The following is an 11,886-nucleotide window of genomic DNA, read 5'->3' as shown; positions in this document are numbered from 1 at the left end:
ATATACGCTTTGTCCTTAGAACTGAGATTGTCGCATGTATTCAAGATGTGGATCGACTTACTTAGGGGCTATCAAATGCTACGTCGTAACAGGGTAGTTATAAAGGTAGCTTTCGGGTTTGTCAAGAAGCATGCTATGAGACATGGTCAATCAAGATGGGATTTGCCCCTCTCTGATTGAGAGTGATATCTCTGGGCCCCTCGAGTGATCGGATCCAAAAATGCATGACCATGCTACGTACGGTTAAGAGTTAACCTACAAAGGGATTCCGAATCACAGGATCGAGAAAGAGCGGTCGGCTTGAAGCTAGACCAAATATCGTGAGGCAAAGGGAATAGCATGTATATAATGTTGTGATGGTTCGTCTGATATGATCTTCATGTGCGTATAGGAGTTGGCACGTCTTGCTAGAGGCTGCTACCGACTATTGGGCCGAGTAGGAGTACTCGGGCCATGTCTATACGTATCCGAACCCATAGGGTCACACACTTAAGGGGCTGGAAGCCCAATTCGGATGTGATCCGAGTTGGACTAGGTTTAGAAGTACTAATGGGCCTCGGACCCAGAGGCCCATTAGGAACCTCTATAAATAGAGGGGTGGGGGCGCCCTAGGGTTTACACCTTTTTGGCGAAACTCATCTGCCGCGCCTCCCACGCCCTTGCCTGTTGCAACTCACGGATCTAGCAGTCCGGCTTGCGACGCTTCCTCCCTACACGTGTGGGTACCTTGGAGGTGTTGCGCCTGCAGCACTTGGACGAGCCGCCGACGAGCCACGACGAGCCACGACGAGCTGATGACGAGCCGCGGCACGAGGGAGATCTTGCTGCACGTGGATGAGCTACTAAGGAGCTGCTGGACGTCGACGTGATCGACTACGTACGACTACGTTGATCGACTTCGCTGCATCGACGCGAATCTACATCTTCCGCACCAGTAGTGCGTCGAGTGGTAATCCCGTGATCCTTATACGGTAGTTTTCCTAGTTTACGCGGTAGAAATTTTTGATTTGCGCTAGTGTAGCCTACCTCGTATCCCTACACTCCATCGGGGCACCGAGCAATCTTGAAGAGTGTGACATGCATCCTTGTGGAAGGGGGACGGAGCGTTGAGGGTTCCATCAAAACCTTCCCGAAGGAAGGTGGTCTGCCTAGCATGGTCGCCTTCAGCAGCGAAGACCTCGGGGGCCCATTTTCAAAGTTGGGACTCCAGATGTGCTTGGGGTTCATCATGGATTGGCTGATCATAGTTGTCGGCTGGACGGTGCTTGACGCTCTAAAACTGAACTTTCGCCTCCTCCTCAACATCTGCTTGTTTGTTGACAAGTTCAATCATCTGCCCAACCATCTTGGGGGCAGCCTCGTACATCTTGCACAACATTGTGCGGTTCATTAGGACAAAAACGAAAGTACAAGATGATGTCGTGGCCTTCAACACTGGCTAGCCTGTTGTGGTTCTCAAAAAAGCAGTTGGCGTATTCCCGTATGGTTTCGCCTATCCTCTGGCGGACTTGGACGAGTCTCTCCATGTTGCTAGGTTTGTTATAAGTAGCCTGGTAGTTTTGGGTGAAAGCTCTAGCGAGCTGACCGCAACTGTTGATGCTGTTTTGAGGGAGATTCTCCAGCCATACGAGCGGAGCAAGACCCATCACCACCGGGAAGTAGGCCGCCATTTGGTCGTAGGTGCCATTGGCGGCTTTCACCGCAGCACTGTACATCTTGAGCCAGATGGTGGGGTCGGAGCGGCCATCGTACTTTTCATTGATGGCAGGCTTTAATGTAGCTAGCAAATCAACAGCCCTGAGGCATAGAGCGAAGGCGGCGAAGCCATCAATCGCTATGTCATCGTCGTCATTGTCGAGGTAGTACTAAACGGGCGGAGCCCTAGGGCGTCAGCGGTAGTCGTTCCTGGGTGGGTTGTAGGTGTCTTCAGAGGTGCCATACATGTAGTCATAGTCAGTGCGGTGGCGCATCTTGTCTTCTTGGCAACGGCGGTCCTCGCGCTCGGCATTGCGATTGGGCACAGGAGCACCATAGTCGTGGTCGTACTCGGTACGGAGGTGGAGCTCGGCCTCTTCACCCTCATGGTGGCGCTTCTTGAGGTCAGGGCAGATGTTAGAGTGCTGACGGAGGTCGCACAACTCATCACGGGGATCACATTGCCGTCTTGGTCGGCCGCTATCCTCATCATCGCCTCTCCCGCCATGGCGGCGGTTGTCGTTGTTGTCATGCTGATGGCCGTTGTTGGCGTTGACGTTGACAGGAGGGTTGGTGTTATTGTTGGCGGGTGGGTTGGCATTTTGATCCACCACTTCTTCATGGATTGGCTCCATCCGACCTCTCGCATGGTTGCCTCATCGGTGGTCAGATCTGCTATACCCGGATTGACTCTGAGAGTGTCGGGTAGCTGTGGACCAAGAGTGTGCGGGTTGGTTGTTGATCTACTCCTCGATCTGGGCATTGGCTTGGAGTCGTGCCTGGATCCGTCGGATTTGGTTCGAATCTAGAAGATTTTCCAGGTCGGCGAAAGCAGCTCCCAAGTTGGCCTGGGGTGTAATGAAGACGTTGTGGCTAGCTTGCTCGAGGACGGCTAGTAGATTGCGGGCGCATACATGGTGCATGCGTCTGTCCCGAGCACCGCCTTGGTCGGCATTATCATGGTCGTTGCACGGCTGTTGGTACTAGTCACCTATTGCATCTACGTTAACAACAGGTTGCTGGTGGGCATTGGCTTGCTACTGTTGGCACCATGCTACGTGGTTCTGATTCCTCACATTGCGTCCTTCTTCCTGAGACTCCGTTTCACCATCCCGGGGTGGCTCATCAGCGGAGACCATGAAAGCTTCACGATCGGGTGTGGAGGAGTTACTCTAATCGTCACTTCCATAGGGATTTGGCGTCAGGACAATGCGAGGCACCTAGAATTCATCACAATCCTGAAACTAGGTAGGTTTGGGCGGGTCTCCAGATTCGATCTGGAAAACTTGGTCAAGCTTGGCGGATTACTCGGTAGCCAAGTTCCGTAGACCGAAGGGGATGTGGGACGGACCCTGCGCTGACCTTGTTGAATGTAGCGCCACCTCAGATAGATCTATGCACTCACCAATAGTGATGTTGATGCGATCTAACCCCGTAATCAGGTCGAAGGGCATGGGTGGACTGGTGACGGCAAGTAGATTTGGAACCCTCTCGAAGAGAGAGAGTTTGCTAACTTGTTGGGCAAGTGGCGTAACAATCCTTTGGTGAAGAACTTGTCCCATTGGAGCAGATCCAACGGAAGCTGAGCTGGTGTTGGACGCCAAGTTGGCAAAAGATGCTGAGTCAACGGAAAAAATGATCAGATCGGAATCCACTGGCATGGTCCCAAACGAATCTAGATCGGGTTGACGAGGAAGTCCTTCGTGCTCTCAGGAAAAATAACACCGGGATGGGATGCCATCGAGGTCACCAAGAGGATCTCGCAACCACTCTTACCTGGCGCGCCAACTATCGGATTTATAAGCTCGGCAGTCCACCCGGGGGTTACCCAAGTGGTTGATTCGTAGGTGAGGGCGATTGCAAAACCAAGAACTCGAAGGTGATCACAAGAACACGAGGGACATAGAGGGTTTTAGACAGGTTCGGACCTCCGGAGAGTAATATCCTACGTCCTATATGTGTGGGTTGTATTGCTTGGGATTGTTCGATATTGGGATCTGGGATACCCTCAGGGGGTGCCCTTGGCCACCTTATAGGCTGACGACCAAGAGTTACAAGTCGGTTTGAATCTACTCTACCAGGTAGTTACATGGAAAGTAATCTGAGTCAGACTACAAAACGCGTTCCATGATATACGGGTGGATTCGGACTATCTTGTTGCCTTGACGTGTACTCCAAGTAACTTCATGTCCTCAGCCCGCACGCCCTGGTCGAACGGGCCCACTTGTCAGGCCCGGCTAGTGTCCTGGTTGGTAGGGATCCATGGGGTACCCATATCCCTCAAAAAGGTCCATAGTCGAGTTCCCGTATCTCCTCAATGACACCATGGTATCTATTTTTTTTTGTGGTTGTCTATTGCATCTATACGGACACCACTATTTTAGTTTGTGCTATTTTGGTCTTGGGCTGTCATGTAAAATGTTTACCCATTTATCTCATATCCTTAGAATGTTGATACTAAGATAGATGGACCCCTATCCAACCATGCTAGTTGCTCTTCAATCCTGTCAGCACCCATCAGTCGTCGCCGCAACCAAGAGGCAAAAGTGTCAATGTGATGACGTCTAATCCAGGCCTCTGTCTTCCCCTACTTTGAGGATCGTACAATGGTCTTGTACTCCTCCAAGTATGGAGCCACCAAGGATGATTGTTGCAGGAACGTGAAGTGTGCTTTACGAAATGTACTCTCATCGATGTCCATCTAAGCTTTCCTCCCCATTGTGCCCTTTCCCTTGAGTCTCCCCTCATGGCATGATACAGGGACTCCGATCGAACTCAGGTCGTCAATAAAGTCCACACAAAACTCAATGACCTCCTCTATTCCATATCCCTTTGCGATATTTCCTTCTGGATGGGCACGATTACGGACATATTTCTTCAGAACTGCCATAAAGCTCTCAAAAGGGAACATATTGTGTAGAAATACAGGACTGAGAACAAAAATCTCTTCAACAAGGTGGACTAGAAGTTAGGTCATGATATTAAAGAAGGAAGGTGGAAAGACCATCTAAAAGCTGACAAGGCATTGCACCACGTCATTCTACAGCTTTAGTAGATTGTTTCGATAGATTGCCTTCTGAGAAATCATGTTGAGGAATGCACATAGCTTCACGATTGTCATTCTCACATTCTCTAGTAAAATACCCATCAGTGCAATAGGCAGCAATTGTGTCATTAGGACATGACAGTCATAGGCCTTTAGATTTATGAATTTTTTCACTTTAATATTTATTATTCCCTGTATATTTGAGGAGTAGTCCGATGGGACCTTGATATTATTCAAGCACTCAAACATGCTTTCCTTCTCTTCCTTACTGAGAGTGTAACTAGTAGGATTCAAGTAATGTTCATCATCTCTCTTTTCTGGATGTAGGCAATCTCGTTGTTTCATACGTTTCAGGTCCCGACGTGCTTCAATTTTATTGTTTTCCTTTCCATATGTACCTAGGAAGTCAAGCACATTCATGCAAAGATTTTTTTGTCAAGTGCATCACATTGATTGCATTACGGATCTCAAGGACTTCCCAATAGCTCCCAAAATATAGACTTCTTCCACATGGGTGCATGTCCGTCCTCATTGTTCGAAACAGGTTGGATACCAGAGCCCTTGCCAAAGACTATCCTCACATCATTTATCATAGAAAATACACGTTTACCATTATAGTGAACAGGCTTAGTACGTTTTTCTTCCTTCCCTTCAAAATGATTCCCTTTCTTTCTTAACGGGCGCTTAGAATGAAGAAATTGATGATGGCCCGTATACAGGACCTTCCTATAGTGTTTCAAATACATGCTGTAAGTATCATCTAAACAGTGCGTGTAGTCTTGATATCCCTTGTATTTGTCACATTCTCGCAATCTTGTTTTGCATCTCACAACACCTAATATAGATCATCGGTAGGACCTTCTTCTGCAACCATCTCTTCTTCAGCCTCGCCCATTGCATCATCTACAAAAAGCACCTCCTTGAGTCTAGTCAGGAAAGCAGTTATCATCTTCTTATCATCATCATCTTCCATCATAACTCCTCTTATCCCGTGCTTTGTCCAAACGAAATAGTTAGGCATAAATCCCGAACTGTATATGTGGGCGTGAATAGTCTTTCTAGATGAGTAATCATTCTCATTTTTACAAATTCGGCATGGACAACAAATGAAACCAGATGGCAGCTTATTGGACTCTGCCAGATCGAGAAAACCACGCAAGCCATTAATGTACTCCATGGAGCATTTGTCCACGCTGTACTTCCATTGCCGATCCATCTACAAAGTATTACCAAACCAAAGATATTCTAATCATCCATAGAACTATACATGAAACATAACAAACATGATACAGATACCACTAAACTCAAATGTTGCTGAAAGTTTAGATAGAAATACACAAATTTAAATTTCAGACCCAAACAACATGATACACTATGACAAACTCAAATTTTATGAAAGTTTAGATAGAAATACTCAAATTTAAATTTCAGACCCAAATAACATTATACACTACAACAAACCATCCACTGAGTACTATCTAGGAGGACTTTAAGCATCCTTGGGCGGGGAGGACTTTGAGCATCCTTGGGCGGGGAGGACGAAGGTTTCGTTGACCCATCCTCATCCTGTAGTTTATTTGTGCCTCCTGCGATGGTAATACTCAGTAGACCTGAAACACTCGGGACTGGTGGTGGAGCATAATGACCACCAAAAGAAGGTTCCTGACCTGCCACAACAGCATCTTCATGATATCTTTTCAAATAACGAAGCATTGCTCTCTCCTAGTGCTCATTTTCTTTGGCTTATCATGAAGGCCAACTATGATTTTCCCCTTGCCGCGAGAGGAACAACGATCGCCCCTACCATCGCCACTACCTCTAGTAGCAATAGCTATTTCTATGTATCACAATTTATTTAGCTCATATTTGTAAAGGACTAAACTATGAACAAATTATATTTTTTCTTATAATTTATTTAGCTCAAACATGACATATAAATGAAAAAAAATTCTCTATTGTAGATTATTCTAAAAATAACTAATTACATACCTCTATTTCATCTTATTATCTCCATGTACCACAATTTATCTCGCTCGTATTTGCAAATGACTAAAATATGAACAAATTATATTTTTCCCCATAATTTATTTATCTTATATTTGTAAAGGACCAAATATGAAATTATTCCTCTAACCTCATATCAATTTTTTTGACTAATACGAAACATTGCATCCAAAAACTTGTAGTTTATTCTAAAAATCGGTACTAAAGGGGGTCAGAGGGGCTCCTGAGGAACTAGCCGTTAGACCCGGTACTAATACTAGTACCGGGTCAAAAAATCAACAGGTACTAAGCCTCGGGACGAATGCCGAGTTTTCCAGTAGCGTGAAGAGACTTTGCCTCACCTGATCGTATCTTTAGACTTTGCCTCACCTGATTGTATCTTCAGTATAGGATTTAGAAATGCTGGCATAATACTGTGAAACTCTTGTAAGTGCGCAAAATTCTAAACAAACCTAACTTTGAAAATCCACTTGTTTTAATTCTTATTCTTACTACTGAATCGGTACCTTTACCTTTGTGCGACATCTGCTGACAAAAGCGAATGAAATTTGCAAGTTGCACAATTTGTCTGGCAGCCAGAACTGTATTTAATTAAGTCATGCGATGGTCTCATGTTAAACGGAACCGCGCATGTTTTGGTGCGATTGGTTCCCTGCACCACCCCGGATACGAGCTCCCCGCGTGCGACCTCCGGGTGATTGGTTACCTGAACTCATTGCTGGGTCTAGCTCGCGGCGTGCAAAAGGCCACCTGGAGCCTGGCTCCGGCGATGTGGTCGAATCCTTCGTTTCCCGGGAGCCAGGCTCCCGCGATACGCGGGGGAGCGCGTGGGTGCATGCACGGCGGTCAAAACAACTATGCGCGTGCTGCAATCAGAGCAACCGAACAGCGGCTATGTCTGGCCAGGATGCATGCATGCTGCTATCCAATCAATGCTCCCTCGCATCAACAGTGGGGGCTGGTTCCTGGAAACGAGCCAGGTTCAGCAGAGAAGGCAGGTTCAGCAGATTCCAGGTTCAGCAGAGAAGGAAACCAATCAGGCCCTTTATTGTCCACAGGTGTCATGGATTTAGATGCTGTTTTGTGTCATGGCAAGCCAGAACTCCAGGCAGCACCCTAATGAAGTCGTGTTTATTGTCCACAGATGTCATGGATTTAGATGCTATTTTGTCATGGCAAGCCATAGCTCCAGGCAGCACCCTAATGATATCGTGAGTCGTAACCTTCATAATAGGACCTAGCAGAAATGACGCACTTTTCCAGGTAGGCAATGACAATCACCAGTTCATCACGTGTGCACTGACAGTAAATAGAGGGAGCCTTCGTCAAAATTCAAACTCACTGTCAAAGAATTAGTACAAAACATCGCGTTCCATCATGCCAAGGATTATTGCAAAAGAAAACCCGGTGACGTTTACGGTGCTCATTATCTGATCAAGTATCAGATGAAAATAGAGAACTTTAAACCTTGGCACGTCAGTATCAATTCTGACCTCTACAACATCATCATAAGATCTAATTAGAGTTTTTTTTAGGAAAAGTAAACTAATTAGAGTTTCACAATTTGATCTCCAAAATGGTGGTACGTTAAGAGAGGGCTTTCTGGACCTCAGCCGTCACTTCCTTCGGTGGCTTCTCAGCGTGAAGGTTCGCCACCATGCCCTTCTTGGAGTAATAGTCAATCACCTGGTGGAAACAAATCAGTCCAATAAAAATTATTTAACTCGCAAAAGCATTGCTGTAACACAGTTAGACAACAGGCAGCAGGATTCAATTATTCAAATATTTAACTACCAGAAGACACAACAATATGCAACCATGAGATGGAAAAATAAAACAGAATTTTCACATGCCCAAATGGACTCAATGCAAACATTACAATTGCGTCATGACAAAAATGTTGCCATAACTACATTACTTATCCCAACAAGCTAAGAAAGCAAAGAATATAGAGGTTAGCAAACTATGATAATAGTAACAAAATTGAAACATACATGAGCTCAAAACAGAGGAAAACTTTAATACACTTTGAGAGAGCAGCATACCGGTTCAGTTTGTCTGTGGAAAGCTTCAAGCCTAGACTTCAAAACCTCAGCTGTGTCATCCTTCCTTTGAATCAGTGGTTCTCCAGTGACCTAATGAAAATGTAACATAGAAGGATTAAGAAGATATTGAGAGCAAGGAAGGCATTATGTCATAAGAGAAATCTTAGATTAGCTGCACAAAATTCACTGGAGAAAGAACCATTGATTCTTGTAAGAGATATCAACATGATCAGCAGACTTCAATAATCTATGGGAATAATGTGACAAAAGAATAGAAATGAACAGTAGTATGATATCCATGGAGAAGATGCATGTATAGTAATTAGTAAAAACAATGCAGACGAAACCAAAGTGCACTCATAAAGCAAACCAACACTAGAAGTATTATAACTTCTGGCTTTATCATTACCAACGAACTTATAACAATTTGTTTGGCAGATCTAACATCATAAGCAAATAAATAAGATTTTGCAGACTCAAAGGTACTCATATGAATTATTTATGTAGGTTGAAACATCAAACATGCTATAGTATTAGCATAGCTGTCCAAAGAATTGTAGTAAATACATATGTAAAAGGAACTTAAAATAGTTTGTTTGGCAAGTTAAATATCATAAATGGATAACATTTTGCAGATTTGAACTATTAATATATGTTCAGCAAAAAACATCCCATAGTATTAGCATAGCAGATAAGATTCAAATTAGAGTAACCACTGAAACGGCATGGGACTAAGCCTATGAGGTCACTATTTGACTTACATCATCAACTCCAGGAACCTTTGGGGGTGCAAATTTTGTGTGGTAACTCCTACCACTGGAGGGATGGATCCATCTGCCAGTGATTCTTTCTTCCAAAATTGCATCATCAATTGCAAAATTAAGAACCTTGTCAACCTTAGTTCCTTTCTTTTCAAGCATCTCATCGAGCTGGAGAAAACATTTAATGGAAACAGTAAGAAAAACTAAGTTCAAAAATAGGTTCATTTTCTACTCATCAAAAAATAAGTCCGGTAGTGAAAATCACTAACATACGTCCATTTTGATCGATAAATTGTTCAAATTCCAACCATCTCACCTTTTGAGCTTGAACAACAGTGCGAGGGAACCCATCAAGAATGAATCCCTTTTGGCATGAAGGTTTCTTCATGGCTTCATCAATAATCCCAACAACCAAATCATCAGAAACAAGCTCTCCCTAACAAACAAGAATTGAGCAAAGTCATGGAACAATTTTTTATGGCTATTCATTTGCCCTTTTTATCCCTTTTGTCTTAATACCTTGTCCATTGCTTCTTTTGCCTTAACACCTAAAGGAGTCTTAGCAGCAACAGCAGCTCTCAACATATCACCGGTGGCTAAATGGCATAAGCAATATTCATCTTTAATAAGAGGAGACTGTGTTCCCTTGCCAGATCCCGGTGGACCTACAAGATCAGCAGAACCCATTTCAAAACTCTAGAACAAAGATCCTCTAAAAAAAATCCCACAAGGAAGATGTAGAATCGATTTGAAGATCATAAAACTCAGTGCATATGAATCCAAGTAAAAGCTCAATTAAAAGAAGGTACAGAAAACATCTTAATTGTTCAATATGTGCAGCAAATCTGCAAGCAGTTTCATCACACTGCATCTATTCTGTTCAAATAAAAACATTTTACCTAGGTTATTAGTTCCATCTAGGAAGCCGGGCACAACTATCAGAGTTATCTAGTAATATGTTTTGTTCAAGTCTCCAGCCGCTCCCTAGAAAAATTCTGCACTGAAACGTTCAGATTTTGCTACAGAATTCTATCACCTGCTTGTTCTTGAAACACACAAACTTCTATGTTACGCATGAAGAGTATAGACACTCGCAGAAGATGTAAAGTTTGTTCAGAATATCATACATTGCATGGACAATATCCTAAAAACACAATATCCAGATTAAAACTGAGGTTTTCTACAGAATTATACACATTGCTGAAGCTTAACGCTCAATCCCACCAGTTGCAATCCAAATAAAGATAACTACTCTATTGGAACTTACAAAGGCAATTTGAGCAGGACTCTACAACAAATGCTACGGATTCTCCATCAACTTGTCATCAAGCGCGCGCAAGTAGAGATAGAAAATAGGTAAAGTCAACCATCATACTTGAAGAAGAAACAAGGACGGAAGGACCCGAGATGGCCCAGATGGGAACCAAAAGGCCGCGCGGATCTAGAGCCTAAACCAATCCTCGGAGTTAAAAGCGGAGGATCTCCCGGCTCCCAACCGGATCTTGACCCGCGCAAGCGCAGAGATTAGAGGAAGAAGGGGAGGATAAGGGAGATGCGGGCGGGCGGACAGACCGATGAGGATGAGTCGCTTGTCGGGCTTGGAGCTGCACTTCATGCGGCGGAGAAGCTCGTGCATCAGATCCAGCGATGGCACATCCTCCAGGTTCGCCGCCATCGCCGCCTCGAGCTCTCGCCTCGCTTCCCTTGAGCTCGGAGAGTCGGAGGAGGGTGGGTGGATGGGGTTCGGGCTCTGTTGCGCACTTGCGCTCACGCACTTGGGTTTCGTGGGGTTTTTCTGGGCTTTTGTTATGTGACGACCCAACGGCGGTGCCCAAGTCAGGAGTCCGGGACTCGGGAAAGCTATGGAATTGGGTGACGTCGTTTGCGTGTCTACGTCTAAACCATTCAGGGAATTCGGCTGTTTACGTCGGGCAAAGGAAAAAACTGGTCTAGAAGTTTTTAAATTTACTTCAAATTATCAGTTATTTTAGCTTCTAGCTTTTCCTTTAACTAAATATATAGAAAAATATATATTACATGTTGCATCTAAGGAAACTAGCCAACTAGCTTGACGTTCTAGAGTTTGTATATTTTTCTTTAACGGTCAAAACAAGATAAATATAACTTAAGATAAAGCTAAAACAATTTACAAATTGAATACTTAATAATATTTGTAAATTTGGACAGCCTTTCTAAACGTTTAATAAAAGGAAAACCGAGATTTTCCTTTTTGCTAAGCACTAAGAGGTACCCTTTTATCTTTTATTCTACTATTTGTATTTTGTTTCATCAAGGAAAAGACTTTTGTCAACTATTACTTTATGATACCAAATTT

The 11,886-nt window shown here is 44.2% G+C and overlaps 1 protein-coding gene across 1 annotated transcript; it reads right to left on the bottom strand.

Moving 5' to 3' along the window:
- Positions 1 to 8,055: 8,055 nt before the first annotated feature.
- LOC117834717 (adenylate kinase 4) lies at positions 8,056 to 11,352 on the bottom strand. The gene is made up of 6 exons (XM_034714244.2): positions 11,124 to 11,352; positions 10,071 to 10,216; positions 9,868 to 9,987; positions 9,552 to 9,719; positions 8,791 to 8,880; positions 8,056 to 8,431 (listed from the first exon to the last, which is right to left on the bottom strand). Exons 1-6 carry the CDS (start codon positions 11,224 to 11,226, stop codon positions 8,333 to 8,335), a joined length of 726 nt encoding a protein of 241 aa, XP_034570135.1. The 5' UTR covers positions 11,227 to 11,352; the 3' UTR covers positions 8,056 to 8,332.
- Positions 11,353 to 11,886: the final 534 nt, after the last annotated feature.

This window comes from Setaria viridis, chromosome 8, assembly GCF_005286985.2.
Source record: "Setaria viridis chromosome 8, Setaria_viridis_v4.0, whole genome shotgun sequence".
Taxonomy (NCBI): Eukaryota; Viridiplantae; Streptophyta; class Magnoliopsida; order Poales; family Poaceae; genus Setaria; species Setaria viridis.
Note: the sequence above shows the minus strand (reverse complement) of the source record. Positions and strands in the feature narration are given on the sequence as shown.

Coding starts and splice junctions, on each gene's coding strand:
- LOC117834717 (XM_034714244.2), bottom strand. CDS start 11,226: ATGGCGGCGAACCTGGAGGATGTGCCATCGCTGGATCTGATGCACGAG. Junction 9,988..10,070: donor CAAAAGAAGCAATGGACAAG/GTATTAAGACAA, acceptor CTTGTTTGTTAG/GGAGAGCTTGTTTCTGATGA. Junction 8,432..8,790: donor TCCACAGACAAACTGAACCG/GTATGCTGCTCT, acceptor TGTTTCCACCAG/GTGATTGACTATTACTCCAA.